A 21,017-nucleotide genomic window follows, 5' to 3' on the forward strand; every position below is an offset into this window, starting at 1 on the left:
CTCGTTTGGAGTGGAAAAATTGTGAAATTGAGTGTAAGTTTTTCCTTCAGCTCTTTTTTTTTTTTGTAGTATTTCGAAATCTGAATTGTCTGATTGAACAAGCGGTCTTCTGAGCTTTTATGCCAAAACAACTGCAACAGGATTGCACTGAATTTACCATTTGAGAAACAGAACACTTTCAAAGAAAATATAAACAGTGAAATATTTAATAACTCTGACACAATAAATGGTCAAGGATGAACATGATCCAAGTGTACGATTGCGGCTTTAAAGTCAACAAGAATTCCAAATAGACCACTTTGGCTTCCTGGTGCAGATTTTACCAGATGTAATATTAACCTCTGGTGTCCCTAAGACATGTTTGTGTAGTTTCAGATTAAAATATCCAACCTATACTTTTTTGACAAATGTAAATGTTTCTTTTTGAGTGGAGGCAGAGTGCTCTTAAATGCTAATGAGATATTGCTACCTCCTCTTTCCATAGGGCATAGCCTGTGGGTACTCCTGCTACAGCAAACAAATGTTTTGGATTCATTTTAAAGAGAACTTCTAATGCAATTTTTAGATAATAAAAAAAAAAATCAATGTAAAATTTCCCTATTTCATGATGTCCCCACAGTTTTTATATGAAGTTTCTGCTCAAGATGCACAACATATTGTTTTATAGCTTTTTGAAAATGTCACATTTAGAATATGGGCCCAAACATTTGTTTTGTGTGTTTAGCTTTAAAGGGCATTTATTTGACCTCTTTTTCAAGATTTAGGGCGTACTCACACTATGCTATCCAAACCGTGCCCAGGCCCGTTTCCCAGATCGTTTGAAAAGTGTGAGTGCACCTAATTGGGCTCAAGCACGGTTCACTTGGGCTTTGGCGCGGTATGCTTGTGTGTGAGTGCAAAACACGCCTAAGCCCGAAACTGAAAGCGAGACGTGATTTTCAAGGGACTGTTTCATATGTTTATTAATCATTCTTACTGTTCAGTGAACGCTAACAGTCGTAGCTTATTAAAGACGCAAACCTCTCACTGCACGACAGCTACACACCTTCAGCAAACCTCCTAAACCGCTCGATTATGGAAAAAATAATAATCGCGATTATTTTGGTCATAATTGTAATCACGATTATTCAAAATGATTATCAGTTGAAGTTAAAATTATTTGTCCTGCTGTGAATTTATTTTTATATATAAATATTTCCCAAATTATGTTAAACAAAGGATTTTGTTTTACAGTGTTTCCTATAATATTTTTTTTTCTTCTGGAGAAAGGCTTATTTGTTTTATTTCAGTTAGAATAAAAGCAGGTTTGAATATTTTGAAACCTATTTTAATAGCTCGATATTATTAGCCCCTTTAAGCAATATATATGATTGATTGTCTGCAGAAGAAACCACTGTTATACAATTACTTGTCTATTTACCCTAATAAAGACTTTGAATGTCACTTTAAGCTGAATACTAGTATCTTGAAAAATATCTAGTAAAATATAATGTGCTGTCATCATAGCAAAGATAAAAGAAATCATTTATTAGAAATGAGTTATTAAATCTGTTATGTTTAAACTGTGCTTTAAGCATCTTCACTGTATTTTTGGTTTTATTATTGATTAATAATAAAAACAGTCGGCAGCAGCAGGAATACTGCACGCTGTCACTTTAAGAATAGTGCGGCTCTGATATGGTTTCTCTTTCACGTGTCTTTTGATTCTCAACTTAGTTTATTACACAAATGAGGGTTAATATGAATAATCACTAAACGCCGCGCGCTGACACAAATGTGCATGTATTTGACCATTAAAGCGCTCACATTAAGATCGCATTAGATGTGTGTGTGCTCAGCTGTCCGAGGCTAAGTGCGGCACGCGCGCAAACACACACACACACACATGCTACCTGTCCGAGGCTAAGCACAGTGCGCACACACACAACAGCACGTGCTCTTTTGCGCTTTTAAAAACATGAATAATGCGCATCCTGTGCTGCAAAAGTTACATTACAGCACATGCCTTTAGTCATTTTCACGTGGAACTGAGCTTTGCAGAGGCAAAGAGTTTTCACGCGTGTACAACTGGAAAGGGGGCGGTTCGTGATGGAATAATCGTTTATCTCGATTAATGGTTTTTCATAATCGTTAAAAGCCGAAATCGAAATCGGATTTTCATTTAATTTCACAGCCCTACCTCCTAACTCCTGCCGCACGAGGACTTTATGATTGTTGCGTCATAAGTGGCTGATCTGTTCGGCAAAATATTTGAAGCCGTGTCACTGCATATCAAACGACTTAAACGATATAACTAAAGAAATTCCACTCCACTGTGCTAAGCGAGAGCGCTTACTGAACAGCACAGTGTCAATGACGTAAGCGTGCCTTGGCCCAAATGTAAGGTGAGTGCAGGCCGTCGGGGGGGACAAGCGTGCTTTGGCCCTGTTCAAGACTTTGGCAACAGTACATAGTATGAGTACGCCCTTAAGATCAGTCTTTTGTGTCTTTAGAATGTGTCTGTAAAGTTTCAGCTTAAAACACCCATCAGATTATTTATTAGACCTTTCAGAAAATTAGAATTTTCTGCTCTGAGCACAATGTAGCTGTTTTTGTGGCCTGTGCCTTTAATGCTGGTTTTCCCTACCTACCGTTCCCACGTGTCTGTCAGTGTGCCTCAATCTCCGCCCATTCTCTGGCTCTCTCAGATGAACAGCATAGTGACAGACTTAAAAGAAGCAGGTCTTGCGTAACGCTTGTGAGAAATACTACAAAGAGAACTTTCCCAATGATTATTTGATGTATTTGTTGTGGAGTTAATTCAAGCCTTTTGATGAGTCGCACACAGTGTTGTTACAAAGCGCATTTAACTTTGCACTGTTTTGGCATAGCAAACGTGACATGATACATGTTAATATCCACTGCTGTATGGAAAATGATTTTCATCATAGGTGCCCTTTAAATGCAAATGAGCTAGTGCTCCAGGCCTCCTTTTCGATATCTAAAACAGGACAACGAGACACTACGCATGCAGTGAAAATGTCAGAAGCTTCAGCCATATATGTTTGAGTCCGTCATCTGATTGCACTCTGCACTATAAATGCAGGTTTGTAAATTAGACAGAGAAAGAAACATTCAGTTTTCACATGCTATTACATAGTCCCTCATGAGGTTGAAAAATACACCTTGTAGAAGTGATTTTTGCATAAAAGGAGAGGGAGTAGGTGTACATTTCTTTGGAAAATATGAATGTTTTCATGAATCAGTGCAGCGAAGGATTTACATTCTAGTTTGTTGTGCTCACTTTTTCCATCATGAATAAAGCTCTATGTATTTAAACAATTGTAGAAGAAATTGCATGCATACTGATGCATTCATCAGAATCTTGTTGCATTTTAACTGGCACATTCTCATTTGTACTTTTTTGTGATTTGGTCAAGCTTCTATTGATGGTTATGTTTAGGGGAAAGGTTAATGTCACGCCATGTCAAAAAGTAAAAAGGACAAATGATATCATACTAATTCATAATATGTAGTGTCTGTTTTTCCAATAGACATAAACTGTTAGATCAGGGGCTAATCCCGTGTATTAAATGGATAGTTATACCAAAACTGAAAATATCTGTCATTATTTACTCATACTTAACTTCTGTTGAACACAATAGATGATATTTTAAAAAAAGCTCAAAACCAGAAATCATTGACTTTCATAATATTTGTTCTTCCTACTATAGGTGTCAAAATGCTAAACATTTGAAATTTACATTTAGAGTATTGTGACGTAAGTTCTTATAATTAATAAAAGCGTCTGACAGCAATTCAAGCATTTGCATGAGTTCAGAAACATTGTTTACTGATAGGGATGCACCAATACCATTTTCTTTAAACTGAGTTTTTTCTTGTATTGCCAATAACAAAATACCTTTTTTGGGGATGTGACAGTTTTCCAAGTGATGACTCCGTGAAACCAATGATTTTAGGACAACTTCTTTGTGGTTAGGAAAAAATGTAACTCAAACTTTTCTTTCTGCTTAACACAAGGTTGTCAAAATACAAACATTTTTAAAAATATTTTTGATTAAAATTAAAAAATATATATATATATATATATATACATACATATATATACATATATACATATATATATATATATATATATATATATATATATATATATATATATATATATATATATATATATATATATATATATATATATATATATATATATATATATATCCACACTGCTGTGCTGAGCTTATTGTTCTGTTAGTGACTGTTAGTAGTTAGTATATTTTGGTCATTTTTAGAAACGGATATTATAAAACGATAAACAAGCTATTATTTGCTTTCTGTTTTAAAATAAAAAAGGATAAATAAATCAGGACTGCGTGATAGTGGAAAAAAACTGATATTGCAATATTTAATTTTTCTGCGATTTATTTATCAGTATAAATAAACTTTTACAAGATAACTTTATCAACTGTATTTGAAAATAACTCCTCTTTGATTGTGAGATTTTTTAGGCGAGTGTGCATAAAAAAAAAGAAAATTATTCAAAAATTTATAAAATAAAGAAATTAAAGCACATTTAAAAAAACAGAACACTGACAAAAACTAAATAAACAACACTTCATAGTTTACGGTAGAGTTTAACAGTATAAAGGTACTTAAATTCAATAATTAAATAGTAAAATAACACTGCATGAAGTCTTCCTTGAATAAACAAACTCTTGTTAAAGTGACAAACTTTATCATTTCTTTTGCCCAAATGGCTTAATTTTACTTGAAAACCTAGTCATAGGCCTTAAAACACACACACACACACACACACACACACACACACACACACACACACACACACACACACACACACACACACACAGAAGATCTTTCACACATTTATATTAGGGTTAAACTTTGCAATCAAATCATGTGCTCTGAACTGTGGTTTCTGTGTAATCATAATCTCAACTTGACATTGCAGATCCTGCGATGTGACTATTGGAGATTCACACATTACAATATTGATGCTGAAATTATTATTAAATTGTGCAGCCTCAATTGAGATACCAGACGTTTTTCTTTTTTTAATGTACATGATAAATTACAAAAAATTTAGTTTTTCATTTTTTGTTTTAAATTACAAAATAATAAAATCAGCAGGAAACGAAAAACAAAGTTTTGTTTTTATACCACGAATGAAGACCCTTCTTGGATTATAAAAACAGGCAGTTTTTTTTTTCCCGCTGATCTTATTTTTTAATATTTTAAATAAAACATTGAAAACAAACCATTAAAAAAAAAATTTGCTTAGTTGTCCAGCATTTTGATAATTTTGAGAACATGAGCTCAGTATCGGGCCTGATACTGGTATCGGTACATCCCTTCTTACTCATATAGAGAATAACTCCCTTTAATGGATTTAGTTTTTTTCTGATTTTGTAGATCGGTTTTTGCACAAACAGCAACATTAACCAAAAGACGTTCAATAATTGAAAATGATAAAAACATGATAGTTTTATGGTTTAATTGTGTGGGATTAATCAATTTCATCTCGGTTTCTTTGTTTAAGTTGGTTCAAAATGTAAAACCATACTGCAAAATATATTTAATATTCCTTTCCAAATAACAGTAATTGCAGCACACTGTTAAAAATTTATTCTGAAACATTACCTATTTGCTGTTTGGACCGAACTGTGTGTAGGTATAGGTCATCTTGCATTGATAAAAACAAAATAAGTATTTTTTTTTAATTTCCTGATGTTAAAATAGGATCTAAATTCCTCCCATTTTGAGGCTAACCACAACATAACATAGAAGTGCAGTTTCCCCACCCACTGAATTGACTGATAGCTGCGAATTAACCTGTCTCTGTAGTAACGTGTGTAATCATATCAACATGACAGGACGTGCGCAAAACAACTAAGATTAAAAGATCTGTTCAGCACTCTGTGATCATCAATCATCATCTAATGTGATCAAGAATGAGTTTCATAAGTTTAAAACATTTTAAAACTGTGCATGTTTGTAATGAATTACAGTGATTTTACCATCGTTACTTCATCACCACAGCCGCAGATCAGTACAGTTATAAAAGAAGAAACTTCAATCCTGGTTTGTGGACATTAAATCGGGTTTATTTTGTACATTAACATAACAGATATCCATACAGCAGTGGATACTAATATGCATCCTGTCACACTTGCAGTGCCAAAACAGTGCAAAGTTAAAAAAGCGCTTTGTGTGGGCAATGTATGTGCGAGAACTTTGTAAGGACATTGTGTGTGACACATTGTTGCAGAAAGGCTTGAATTAATTCCACAACAAATACATCAAATAATCATTGAGAAAGTTCTTACTGTAGTATTTCTCTCAAACGTTACGCGAGATCTGCTTCCTTCATGTCTGTCACTGTGCTGTTTATCTGAGGGAACCGTTGGGGAGATTGAGGCACACTCTGACAGGAACGTGGGAATGTTGGGCGAGGAGAATCAGCATTAAAAGCACAGACCACAAAAACAGCTACAAAGTGTTCAGAGCTGAAATCTTAATATTCAGGCTGTCATAATAAATATTATGATGGGTATTTTGAGTTGACACTCTTGAGACACAAAAGACTTATCTTTAGGCCCCGGTTACACTAATGTGTCTTAGTTTGAAAACGCATAAGTTTTGCTATGGTTCCACCAGCCGTCCACACTATGCCGGAGTTTTCGAGCGCCGAAAACGAAGCGTTTTGGTAATGCTGAAGAGGCCGTTTTCATTCTAAAATGCTGCTGCTCCATCTCTGTGTGGATGGGGGAAAACGGAGACATCTAAAAATGGAAGCGGGGCTGCAGACATACGCTAGTGTGGACATGGAACATTTTCATTCTAAAACGTCGTTTTAAAACTAAAACGCACTAGTGTAAACAGGACCTAAGTCTTGAAAAAGGTGAAACCATCAGGCTCCACATCCCTCATGCAGATCTGCCTCCATTTTGGTACATAACTCCAGCTTTTTACCATCCAGTCAATGTGCAGTGGATGAAATCTAGCCATGGTTTCTATTTGTATATTTACAAAGTAATATGTGTTGTGAATAGCGTTTTATGTTGATCTTAATGCTGCATGTCTGCACCGCCATAGGGAAAATGTAAATGGAGCACAGTGCAGTCGGGTGGAAGAATCTGCTAAACCTGAATAAAAGTTTCTTGGCATTGCTGTCTTGCATGTTTAATTTATCACACTAAATAAGCACCGCCGTGTACAAAAGATTTGACAAGTGGGAGAGTGTCGTGTAACTGGGATGCTTCAGAGTTCGAATGGCCTGTGGGATTCAGAGCTCTTCTTTTTTTTACTTTTTACTTTTTGTTGATCATGTGCAACTATTTATATATTTTAAGTGAACTTTTAGTTTTTTAAAAAGGTTGATAAGAGGGTTGATATCGAGATAGCATTATTTTGCTAGTGGACATGGAGCTTTTGATGTACTTGTGAAGAAGCCTTCGCACAATATGCTGTTTTTTTAGCCTGCGGGGGAAAAAAAAAATCCTTTTGAAGTTTTTCAGAGAATTTATGTAATGCTTGTATATTATTTGTTATAAGTCGCATTACACCTAAACTTTCTTAAGTACTGCAAATTATTATTAAGGAAGCAAATGCTCTTCAATTTGATAAAAAAAAAAAATTTAAGGTTTATAAAGAATATAAGTATATTTGTTGATGGTTATACTCTCACTGTTATACTTTGTAAAATGTTCTACACAATTCCTTCATGTTGTCCCAACACAAATCAGTTAAGTTATCTAAATTGTCTTTACAAATTTAAGTGAATTGAACATAAAACAATTAAGTTGTCCAACAAAAAACAAAACAAAATGTGTTGATTCAGCTCATATTAAATAAGTATTTTGAACAATGGAGGGTTCCACACAATTTAGTCATGTTGTCCCAGCACATAAATCAGTTAACTTTTTTTTGTATTTAAGTTGACTGAAGATAAAACAAGTTCCAAATAAATTTCATGAATTTAGTTGTTTTAACTCATTTTAAATGTTTACATGAGTTTTATTGATACACTGTAAAGTATTTAAACCTTCATTAACAGTAAATTACTGGATAATAATTGAATTACTTTCACAGCAAGCCACTGTGATTTTGTTTTAAACTAAATTACTGTTAAATTACATTCATATGTGACTTCAAGGTAGATAGTAAGGCCCATTTCTGTGATTTTATCATATTCTCTTGTAGAATTAACTATATTTTACTGTGAAGTTACAATTAATGGCAAGATGGTTACTGTGATTTAAGTATTTACAAAATACTGTTAACTTTAACATGTATGTCCTGCTTGCAACCTAGACAGTCATCCATTCATAGTTAGTCATTTTCCTGATACACGCTTGCTGGTTGATGTGCCTCCTCTGCCTCTGACACTATACAATAGGTTCTAATTAGTAAATAGTGTTAGACAGTATCATTTTTGTTTTGGTTTGATAATGAGGGTCATAATGAAGAGAAGGTCAGTGCTTACCTTGCTTACTTTCCTCTGTGCTCACTAAACCTCTGTGGTCACTTTAACTCAATGCTATGCTGAAATGGAACACAGTTAACACTAAGTTAACAGAAAATTACCTTTTTTGGAATCTCAAACAGTGTCTAATACCTCAAAATTAGCATTAATGTTACAAATATAATCTGGTAACTTAGTTTACAAAAGCCGGCGCGCTAAAACCGTCTGTTAATGAATGACGTGACAAAAGAAGCTAAAGTTACTTGGTGAATTACGTGTTAAACAGAAATGTTTATAACAAACATTTAATTAAAAGAGTTGGACATTTCAATTCTTACCGATACATCCCTTTGGATGAGACCAGAACAAGTTCACAATGCGGGCAGCTGCTGTCGGTGTTGTCTGGTGAAGGGAGTGTGTGTTCTTTATCAGTCGAGTGATTCGGTTCGGTTCTAGGAATCTGCTCCCTTAAGTGATTTGTAAGTGTCGGATCCCACCTGAAACCTTGTATAATTACCAACACGATTGATTAGCATTTCGCTATAACTCAGTCACACACATTTACACTATACACTAACATGTTGATGACTATAAGCTTTTGAACACGTGCGATTAAAAAGATTCCCGAACTCCCAACAAACAGTTCAATCCAAAGACGGTTCAATCTCACACTAAACAAAACCAATACAATAATATTTCTCTAAATGTATCATGAATTAAGGTTTTAACGGTTGTTCATGTGAGGATGTAGTTGTTTAAAACTCAAACCTGCGGTTTATTTACAAAGATGGTGCATATTTTAAAATGTCATTTTACAATTGCGAAGATTTCCACCTGCAGGTCATGACGGGGGCTCATCACTTGTGTATCCGGCAAGGGCAGCCGGTCCTCGGCTAAACATACTGACGTAAGGCCCCTGGCTAATTTGAAAATGTTATTTTAATCATGTTGAATTTAATAATTTTTTTCTCTTTTTGAAATTATTCAAAAATAACAGCTAAATTCTTATAATAAAATTAATTAGATTTTATTACAGACAATTTTAAATATTTTCAAAGCAAAAAAATGCCCTAAAATCAAGTGTACATATTAATATTAATAAAATCTACAAGACTACAAAATGACTTTTTACAGTGGATAAACCTTCAAGGAAACAGTTCATAATGTGGTTATTGAGTTCATAACTCTATATAAACTTGAGTTTCAACTTTTTCACAATTCAGAATTTTTGTAATCTGACTTTTTGTGGTAAAAGTCTGATTTGTTTTGTTGATGTGAGGAGTTAGAAGTGGCTATTTAGTCTTTCGTAAGGAACACATTGGGCTCTATTTTAATGGTCTAGACGCAATGTCTTTTGATATTTAGCTATTTTAAGGACAGAAAAATACATTGTCTAACAGGGTTGTGCTTTTTCTCTTAATAAGTTATGGATGTGTTTTGAGCATAACGTCAGATTCAGATTATCATCTCCCATTTCCTTTAAGAGTCAGTTGCGTCTCGCCATGGCGCATTTGCTATTTACATGGCGACTTTGTAAGTTAAAAAACTGAAGTTTTTTTATTAGCGAGTACAGTTAAACAGAGCATCTGCAGTGAGAATAAAGAACAAGCCTCCTTCATTCGGCTTCTTTCTCTTTAATTTACTTTTACTCTTTACTTTACTCCTTTACTTTCGTCAGAAAACGGTGTTTTAAACACTCCACTGAAGTAATCCATTAGCCTACACATTTAATTATGTTTGTTAAGCACAAAGATTTGTTTCAAAACTATTTCTAAATTCAGTTCTATTTTCCAGCAAACGGATAAGTGATAAAATCATATCGAAGTGTGGTTATATCAATACACCCGTCCTGTTCTTATGGCCCGTATGGTGATGCAGACGTCTTTAAAACCCCACAGGTGGACAAATCCTAACCTGGTTTTATTTAAACAAAAAATGCATGTAATAAATAATACTGATAATAATAATAACATTATACTAATGCAGATTGTCATGAATAAACTGAAAATGTCCCTGACATGGTGGCAGTGTTTTTTATATTTATGTAGAAAATAATAATTTTTGTATCATTGTAATCCTTTAATTGTTTTCTTTAATCTGTAAAGATATGTGTATTGCTGTACATCCTGTGTGTATTGAGCAATGTTTAAACATTTGGACCTGCATGGCGCATAACTAACGCGCTCTGTGCTGGACTTTAGAGTAGTTTTCAGTTGGTCAGTGATGCGGTCTATTTCATTTCAAAATAGCAATGCGCCAACGATGCGCCTTAACACACCACCTATTTAGACTGGAACACCCATGAATGCATGAACCCATAAACCCACCAATGGATTTGCTATTTAATCAACGTGGCGCAAAACTTGAAAATGACTGTTGCTAAAAGATATTTTAATGGTACTTTTGAATGACATTGCATCATTTTTCCAAACTGACAGCAACAATGTTTGTTGTTGTAACATGTTTCTTCTTGAGCAGATCACAATACTAAAAATATATGAAGGATTTTGTGACACTGAATACTAATCATGCTTAAAATTCAGCTTTAAACCACAAAATGTATTCAATTTTAAACCAGATTCAATAAAGTTATTTATTATTGCAATAACATTTCTCAATGTAACAGTTTTTACTGTATTAAATAAATAAATGCATCCTTTGAGGGCAGAATAAGCTTATAAAAAATCTTACTGATTCTACATTTTGACTGGTATAGTGTATATTTTTATTAATGTACAACCATACAAACATTTATCCTTGGGGCAATTATAAATGGAAGAAGGAGCCAAAAGAAAGAGCTGTATTAAATGAGGCGTGTAAACTGGATATCCAGGGCAGGCAGTTGGTGTTGGCCAGCAGAGCTTTGGCCCCAGATGGGCCCCTGATTGTGGGGTTTGTATAGTAGCAGCATGTGCTTGAAGTGAGCTGGTATCCATTATCCTCTCAAACATCAGCACTTCACTGTGGGAACCTTATTGATCTACAGCTCTATAATTATTCTACTAGTGCGCACACATACACGCTCGCTCGCTCATTCTTTCTCTCTTCTATTTTATCTTTATGTTGAGCCCCTGATCCTCTTTCTTGCTCTTTTTTTCTCCTCTTTTAATTGCTTTTTTGTCTCTCTCTTATCTTTCTCTTCTCCCCCACACGTGCCTCATCCCTTCCCCTAATTCCAGCCCTGTCTGTCGTCTTTTTCTCCTTTCCCCCTCCTTTTTCCCCCCCCAATGTTCCCCTCACTCATTAAAGTGCAGTGACCTTTTGTATTCCACCAGACATGAGAACAAGCTTTGTTGTTTGTCTACAAGTAAATAAGGCAGCTAATTTCTGTGATTATATATTGCAAAAGAGCTATTGTCGAGTCAGGATACGGGTATTCAGTCAAGTTGGAACACGTTTGCAGGTTGACACTTCGTGCTTCAATTCAGAATCTTATACCGAGATCTGTTTCCAACATGTTTTTCCTTTCATAGAATCTCCGGAAAGTCAATTAATCATCTGATAAATGGAATGAGATTATGATTATGGCTGCCATGATTAATATGTTAAGGCCTTTAGGCAACGAAAGTTTTCTTGAACACATTTTCACTCTATTTAAGTACGCAACTTGTGTTTTTGCAGGAGCTCTGAGTGCCTGGAGTTTACAAAATTCAGGTCTTAGCATAACAGCACCTGACATTCTTTGTGTTGACTGCTCAAGATCAAGACAGCTGATTCAATGGTTGCTTAGCCACATAAAAAAGCATAGTACACTGCTCTTTTCCAAAGTTACCTAAAAGTTACTTACATTTTTATGTCAGAACAATGAATTCTGTGTGATCAGCAGGGCTAGACAAAATATCATAAGAATTTTTGCTATTTTCTGCACTAGGCATGGGCCGGTATAAAGCCTGGTTTATACTTCTGCGTCAAGTGACTGGCGTAACCCACGGCGCATGCAATGCGTGTAGCTGTGCATTTATACTTCTGCGTGCTGTCTTTGTTAGTCTGCAATAACACTTCCAAAACGCTAGTTGGCAGTGAGGTGTTAATGTGTCTCTGTGTCAAGTTTCTTCGCTGGTGTATTGTTCTTTCTGAACGCTACCTGGAAGTACAAGTGGCTCAAACTTGCTCATTTTGTGGCAGGAACCGGCGGATGTGCAACAACTTTAACTATGAGGTAAACACAAAACAAAACTTTCCATCCGGCGCTCTTTCACGGGACTACACACTTGTAAACAATCGCTCCTTCGGGCTCATGCTGCTTGAGTGGCTCTCGATCCCGCCCAGACTCGTCAGCGCTACCAAGCCGACCAATCACAGAGCTTGCGCTATGCGTCGTTGCGACATGTAGTTAGATTTTTTATAGAGGTGCACGTCAGCAACGCCGACGGCCACGGCGTAGGGCTATGCGTCAACGCGTAGGATGCGCCATACCTTACGCGTGCGCTTGACGCAGAAGTATAAATCAGCCTTGAGATTCTGACGGTAAAATAACCTTCGAAAAAAGTTTCACGGTATTGTGATTACAGCTCTTAAATATATTATTTTTAAATGTCTGTGTAAAAAAAATATTCCCCTTCCCCCAGCAGTAAACTTGTCAGGCTGAATAATTCAAATGAATCATTTACTTGATGTCTTCATTTGTTTCAAACAAACTGATTCATTACAATTTAAAACAACATCTTTGATATATTTTCTGCACGAGATACTGTTAAATATACCATAGGAATGGTAAAGCAGAAAATTTGGGTGGTTTTAAAACCCTATTTTGCACAGAATTTTGTAAAAAAAAAAAAAAAAAAAAAAGACAACACTGGAGCGTTTTAAAACCGTGAAGATCAGCTGGTTTGCCTAGAAGCTGACATACAAGCGATCCGCTGATAAACTGTGGCTTTAAAACAAAACAGTGTCCCTGTATCTGTTTACCCTCAGTAAACAGGCGTGAGTTCAGTGAACTGTCGCAGTCATTTCTGTTGAGCACGTGGACACAATGTCAAGTCAGCGGTGTTTAAGAATGTTCTCTACAGAGCTCAAATGTTTGAGAGAAAATTTCAGTATCATGACAACAGGACTTATTCAAAATTAGTTGAATCAACAAAATTCTTGAGGGTTTTGTTTGCAGAAAACCTAATTGTTTTATGTTCAATCAACTTTGTTTAAAAACTATTAAGTTAACCAATTTGCATTGTGACAACATGAAGGAATTGTCCGGAACTGTAAATGTAAGTAGTTTCAGCTCATTTTAAACAAGTAGTTAAAACAAATCTTTTTTTCTTGCTTATAAAAGAACATGACATCATTTCCACATAAAAAACCCATTTTTAATGTAACTTATCAAAATCAAATGTTGTAATATCACCTGGCATAATATAATGTGAAACTTCATTCATACTTAACACTTAAATGTGCAGTATATAAGTTTGACACCCAGTTGCTGAACTAGGTATTGCATCCTGGATCAAAACACACACAAAAGCAGGTTGCCAGATTTTCAACACCAACAATAGCGAGCTTGACTGACGACTCTAAAGGCTGATTTAAATTGTGTTCTATATAAAAGCAATGGCACACGTTAGAGGGAATATTTTCCAGATTAAAAGGAGTTTTTGTCCTATAACCAATGAATGGAATATATATTTTTGAAACGGTTTCTATTTTTTTGCAGCAGTACTCTTAATGTGCTCTATTCAGTGTTAATCGCTAATAATGTGAGTTTAAATGCCATTTTACGTGACGTTTATTGCGATACTACTGAAAGCAGCAGCAGATGGTTCACCTCAGATCTGGAAAATAAAATAAACCGTCTGAAATTGAACTTCACAACTGTGACTCATTGCAAACAAACACATATCAGTGATTTATCATCTGCATTTAGTTATGTTAAAGAGGTTTAATATGTATAAATTAGATTAAAAACCTTACCATATGGCTGGAGTGCAGTGGGTGCACCATTTTGTGCTTCTGAATGGCTGTATTTAAATTTCTGTCGTGTTTCGTCTGGTGCAAACAGCCAAATCTCCTCGTGTGTTGTTAGTACCCAGGATTACAATGTTACCTGCTCACCTAATGTTTACATTGCTAATGTTTATATTATTTGCTAAGTAATATCCCCGTGTGGAACTCAAAGTCTGTGTCTCATTTCGGAGTCTGTTACTATCCACTGGAGATTGCATTTCTGTCGCGAACATGCTTTTCTGACTGAATTAAATACGCTGTTTTCCAGCAAGGCAACCCGGGCTGCTGAAATATAATTAGCCAAACAAACTGTGAGCGGGTTAAAGAAACCAAAACATAAACTGACGTTCTGGCATGTACCTCATATTTTTAAAAGCGGAATATCTGACTTTAGCATTGTTTTTCAGATAAACAAGAATGTTCACTAAGCATGTCTCTTAAATATCTGCAAACATATCATGGTATTTTTATGCTTTAGAAGAGTCAAAAACTTGCATACATTAGCTTTAATGATACCTTAGTACAATAGTATAGTACATTGATGAGCTTAAATTTCTTCAAAGATGTTTTCTTCTACTGCTGTTTTATGGTAGTGTCTTGTCTCTGAATCTGCGGTGGTCTTTTCTGGTCTCGTGGCAGTGGCAGCGTGACTTGATTTGAGATCTTCCTGTAACTCCCTCAGGTTCAGTGATGCTGGATCAGGAAGCTCCAGTCATTGATTTTTCTCTCTTCTTCTATTTTAAACCCCTCCACACTCCGCTCTGGCCTCAAGGCTGCTGTCAGTTTAGCGCGGACCCCTGGGGATCTGCTGTACCGTAAAGACTACACCAGGGACACAATCCACAGCAGAGCTCCTGTAGCCCTGGGTCGGCTTCACTAAAACACACAAGTGACGCAAATTCTGCAATAATGACAGATATTTCACTCCAGAAATACTCAAGTTGTCATTTGCTAAGTGAAATATTATGCGGGCCTGCTGGCAAACCTACATCATGTGCTGCCTCACTGTCAAAGGAAGTTAGCTAACCGGCTTATCAAATATCATACAGTTCAAGTCAGAATTATTAGCCCTCCTAAATTATTAGCCATTTAATTTTTTTTCCCCCAATTTCTGTTTAAATGGAAAGAACATTTTTTTAACACGTCTAAACAAAAAAGTTTTAAAACTTCATTTCTAATAACTGTTTTCTTTAACTTTACCATGATGCCAGTAGGCAAGTCATTGTAAAGTAGTTTGTTGCATAAGAAGGCTAATAATACTGACCGCAATATTTTTATTATTTTTTTAAGTAAAAACTGATTTTATACTAGCCAAAATAAAGCAAATAATACTTTCTGCAGAAGAAAAAAATATTTAAATGCTGTGAAATCTTTATTGCTTTATTGAATTTTTTGGGGGGACAAATGGGTAATTCTAAAATTGTAGGCATATTTTTTTATCTCTAAGGTAAACCTTAAATAATTTTCGCAAAAATTATGTTTAATTAATAAAACAATTTGTAATACTAACTCAAACTATATCTGAGTATAATGTTTGTATTTATATTTTGTCTTAAAAACTAATTTAAAGACTCCCACTAAACTTCCAGTTTCTGCTTCCTGAAACATATATTTAGCTTTAATTACCATAATTATGTATAAATTTCAATTTTTTTTTTTGATAATTTTGTGTCAATATTAATTTTTATAAGTTATTATTATTAAATAAATGCATTAAAAACACAAACCAACAGATTCTAAACTGAGGTTTTATTTATGAATTAATACATTTATTTATTCCCAGAGATGGGTTGTGGCTGTTGGGTATCTGCTGTGTAAAACAAATGCTGGATAAGTTTTCGGTTCATTCTGCTGTGGCAACCCCAGATTAATAAAGGGACTTAGCCGAAAATAAAATAAATTAATGAATGAATATTTATTTATTTTTTATTTAAATACTGACAATTTTCCTACCTGTTTGACTGTAATTGAGCAAATCAAGTGTGCGTATACACATTTGTGATTAAAAATAAGATTAAATATAAATAAATATATTATTATTAATATTATTATTATTATTAACAACATTTAATAATTGAATTTGTTAGTATTTTAATAAATTATATAATTTAAATTATATTAATTTAATTATAATAGACATTTTCACCTTCCTGGAAATCATTATTGACACTGATCTAAATCACAGTAAATTCTGATCAGCATCTTTTAACTCTAATTATAAAATGAGGAAAATTTTTCATCAAAATTATTTTTATCTATGCAAATTAAAACTAATTCCCCTCCAAAAAATGAAAAATCTATTATTTGATAACACTTTAAATACTACAATCAAATAAAAAGTAAAAGTTTTGTTTCCTAATGATAATAGATGCTATTTAAATTGTGATTTAATGTCCAGCAAGGTTTATTTATTTAAATACGCACCCAGTATAATTGATTAGCTTTTTCATCAGAAATCCCCATTAGGGAAACACTGATTGAAATAGTTAGATGCAATATTACACATATTTATTTTTCTGATTTTGATTAGAGGCATATTTTTACACTGTGGATTCTAGGATTGCCTTAACTAATTGGAACGGCTCCAGTGTTGTCTTGGGCATGATCGTCATTCGCTTAGATTTCAAGTAATAACAGTTGTGTGGTCACTATAGAAACGGCTTCAAACAGACGGGGTCATGACAGGCCTTCAGGTTGTTCTGAAATGAGGCAACATTTTTCATTATTTGCCATCTGAGGTCACAAGCATAACTGAAACCATCCAATAACTGTCCCACATTACTGTACTCTACAATTCACTATGACATTTAGAAGAAACAAACCTTCATCTGCCTGATGTGAAATATCATGTACTGTGCTGCTTTAAAAATTTGGTTTTTGAAAGCATCACTTAAACATTATTTGTGTTGTAAGAAGAATTCCTTCTGTGAAGCTTGTTTTTTTATTAATTTTTATATTGACTTTTTTATCATTTGGCCTGAAACAATTTTTTAAACTGTTAAAAAATATGTACGCTCAAATGACTTTTGCTGCTTTTTCAAACTACTTATTTAAAATCACTTAAAACACATTTTTTTTATCATTTTATTTTTAATCCAACAAACTATTATTAAAAAAAAAACTAAACTATTAAGTTATTATAATCCATTTGTGTTTGGACAACATAAGGGATTGTGTGGAACCCAGCATTTTTTTTACAGTGTATGCTTACAAGAAATGCTTCCAGTCTTATAAAAAATTGGCTTTTAATTTAGTGTTTTACTTGTCTTTTTATTTCATAACTAACATCTACTAATTAAACCACATAGTAAAGTCCATTTCATGAATATACCCAATACACTAAAAATAATAATTCATTGGATTCAGTGCATATGCTGTTAAGATATGTTTTGATGCTGGTATGCTGATCTTGTTGGTTCCAATGCTAGTCTTGCTGGTTTCAATGCTGGTCTTGCTGGTTTTATGCTGGTTTTGCTGGTCTCAATGCTGTCTTGTTGGTTCCAATGCTGGTCTTGTTGGTTAAAATGCTGGTCTTGTTAGTTAAAATGCTGGTCTTGCTGGTTTCATACTGGTCTTGCTGGTCTCGATGCTGGTCTTGTTGGTTCCAATGCTGATCTTGCTGGCTTCATACTGGTCTTGCTGGTCTCGATGCTGTCTTGTTGGTTCCAATGCTGGTCTTGCTGATTTCAATTCTGGTCTTGCTGGTCTCAGTGCTTGTCCTGACCAGCATTGAGGCCAGCAAGACCAACACTGAGACCAGCAAAACCAGCAGGACCAGCATCAAGACCAGCAAAACCAGCAGGACCAGCATCGAGACCAGCTAGACCAGCAGGACCAGCATCAAGACCAGCAAAAACAGCATCGAAACCTGCAGGACCAGCATAGACACCAGCAAAACCAGCATTGAAACCAGCTGAACCAGCATAGACACCAGAAAAACCAACAGTAAAACCAGCAGGACCAGCATCGAGACCAGCAACCAACAAGACCAGCATCAAAGCATACCTTACCAGCATATGCTGCTTTTTTTCAGCAGGGTTAACTAAATTTCTTTAAGGTAACTGATTAAAAACAATGTACAGTTGAAGTCAGAATTATTGCCCCCCCCTGAGTTATTAGTCCCCCTGTTTATTTTTCCCCCAATTTCTGTTTAACGGAGAGAAGATTTCTTTAAGACATTTCTAAACATAATAGTTTAATAACTAATTTCTACTGATTTATTTTATCTTTGCCATGATGACAGTAAATAATATTTGACTAGATATTTTTCAAGACACTTCTACTGTAACAACTTAAAGTGACATTTAAAGGCTTAACTGGGTGAATTAGGTTAACTAAGAAGGTTAGGGTAATTAGGCAAGTTTTTGTACAAGGATGGTTTGTACTGTAGACCATTGGAAAAAATATAGCTTAAAGGGGCTAATAATTTTGTCCTTTAAAATGGTGTTTAAAAAATTAAATTCTAGCTGAAATAAAACAAATAAGACTTTTTCCAGAAGACAAAACATTATCAGACATGCTGTGAAAATTTCCCTGCTCTGTTAAACATCATTTGGGAAATATTTAAAAAAGAAAAGAAAATTCAAAGGGGGGCTAATAATTGTGACTTCAGCTGTATATGGGCTGAACTTAAACAAACAAATGAAATTTTGTAATGTCCAACTTAATTTGTTAGTTTAAATTCAGACGGTATAAATTGTTTTCAACCAATTACCTTAAAAAATTAAGTAAATCCAATGAACAGTTTTTTTCAGTTTATCGGAATTATAAAATACCTTGTCTTCTCTGATGTCTCAGCATTGTGCAAGTTCAATAGCTTTACAATAGTTGCAACATCGGTTATTGATGTTATATAAATTTAGATTAATAAGCAGTTGTTCATTTGATATCATTAAACATAACAAGATATGTGTGAGTGCAGTTTGTAATACATCATAAACTAGCGTTAGCTATGATTAATGAATGCAGTCACGAGGATGTTTCTCATTGTTAATATTACTAATTAGGAGTCCTTGTTGCAAAATGTTAGCGATGTGTTGCTTCAAGACTAATTGCAAAATTGTGTATATTTTTACATTAATCTTTTTCTCTTAGCCTTCCATTAAACGTGCATTACGCTGGAGGTGATTTATGCATGTTTTCACCAAGCAGGTCCTGTGCTAATCAACAGCATCTGTAGCAATGGTCAACTCGCGTTTAACCCAGAACACTGCTGTAAATCCCTGTCAAAGAGAACAGCGGTGCATGTTTGGCAGCAGGTATCGCTAACTGTGCTAACTTTGGTAATTAGCCTGCAATCTGAATGGGAAAGTGGTTTGCTTGGAACATCTGTGTATGTTTGTACACACGGTCATGTGACTTGTTTCACAAGGTCACTATAACAGCTGCAGGCCTGCTAATCTTAAATAGCGGACAGGTGTGTGTGTTTGTCCGTTGTGGGACATTTGAGTGTGTGAATGATGGGAAACAGCCTTGTGTTTTGCCGTACAGTATCGTACACAGGTGTGAGCTCAAATATTTGTGTGCATTAAATGATGTTTTTTGTTTATGTTGTGGTCGATTTTTCTGCTAAAGTGTTTTTGTCTCTTTACAGGAAGTTTGGGGAGCGCCCTCAACCACAGCGCCTGACGAGGTACGTTTATCACCTTCACATGCTAATAACAAACAAACAAGCTGAGAAGAAAAATGAGTAGCTTTTTCGTCTGCTGTGGTCTGCGCTTGTGCATATTGAATCTGTAATAAGACAATGACAACTTTTTAAAATTAAATAATGACATTGATAAATGGTTAAATTACTTTAACCACACGAGTTTTATTTACAGTCTAGACATATTTGTCTCTTTTTTTCAAGAAAGTACTGTGAAAATACTACAGTAAAAGTGTTAATTGATTAACTGTATGTTATCGTATTGTATATCGTATTATTGTGTTATTTGTTAACTCAAACATGAAAACTCTCTTTTTTTACACGCCCTCGACTAACCAGTATTGTTTTTTTTTTTGTTCTGTTGAACATAAAAGAAAATCATTTGAATATTGTTTGAAGATGATAACCATTAACCTAAAAAACATTAAGTTGATATTAAACCTTAACTTAAGCATTAATGTAATTACATTAAATTAAAACCAACTGGAATATTTAAGTCATAGCATAATATTCTGTGTACTGTTTTCCAACTTTCTTCAAATTTTTGAAAGAAGTAAAGGGTAAATAATAGAGGCTGGATTTGTTTTTTATATTAACTATTTTGCATTTTAAAGTTGTCACAACGTTTTATACACTAAACACTATTAGGACACATGCAGTTAAAGTCAGAATTATTAGCCCCCCCTTGTAATTTTTTTAATTTCCCAAATGGTATTTAACGGAGCAAATAAATTTTCATAGTATGTCTGATAATACTTTTATTCTCGACAAAGTCTTTGTTTTATTTCGGCTAGAATTAAAGCAGTTTTAATATTTTTAAACACCATTTTAGGGTCAAAATTATTAGCCCCTTTAAGCTATATTTTTTATTCGACAGTCTACAGAACAAACCATCATTATACAATAACTTGCGAAATTACCCTAACCTGTTAACATGGGTAAGCCTTTAAATGG

The 21,017-nt window shown here is 34.5% G+C and overlaps 2 protein-coding genes across 3 annotated transcripts in view; both read left to right on the forward strand.

Annotated features, from left to right (window-relative positions):
• Positions 1 to 21,017, forward strand: part of stim2b (stromal interaction molecule 2b) — an 860,843-nt gene that overhangs the window by 549,129 nt on the left and 290,697 nt on the right. The gene's annotated exons all lie outside the window — the stretch shown is intronic.
• The window catches only part of rbpjb (recombination signal binding protein for immunoglobulin kappa J region b), a 127,018-nt gene that overhangs the window by 48,754 nt on the left and 57,247 nt on the right, over positions 1 to 21,017 (forward strand). Inside the window, 1 exon segment of the mRNA NM_001083551.1 lies at positions 20,010 to 20,048. Coding sequence (NP_001077020.1) covers positions 20,010 to 20,048 — 39 coding nt within the window.

This window comes from Danio rerio, chromosome 7 (assembly GCF_049306965.1).
Source record: "Danio rerio strain Tuebingen ecotype United States chromosome 7, GRCz12tu, whole genome shotgun sequence".
Taxonomy (NCBI): Eukaryota; Metazoa; Chordata; class Actinopteri; order Cypriniformes; family Danionidae; genus Danio; species Danio rerio.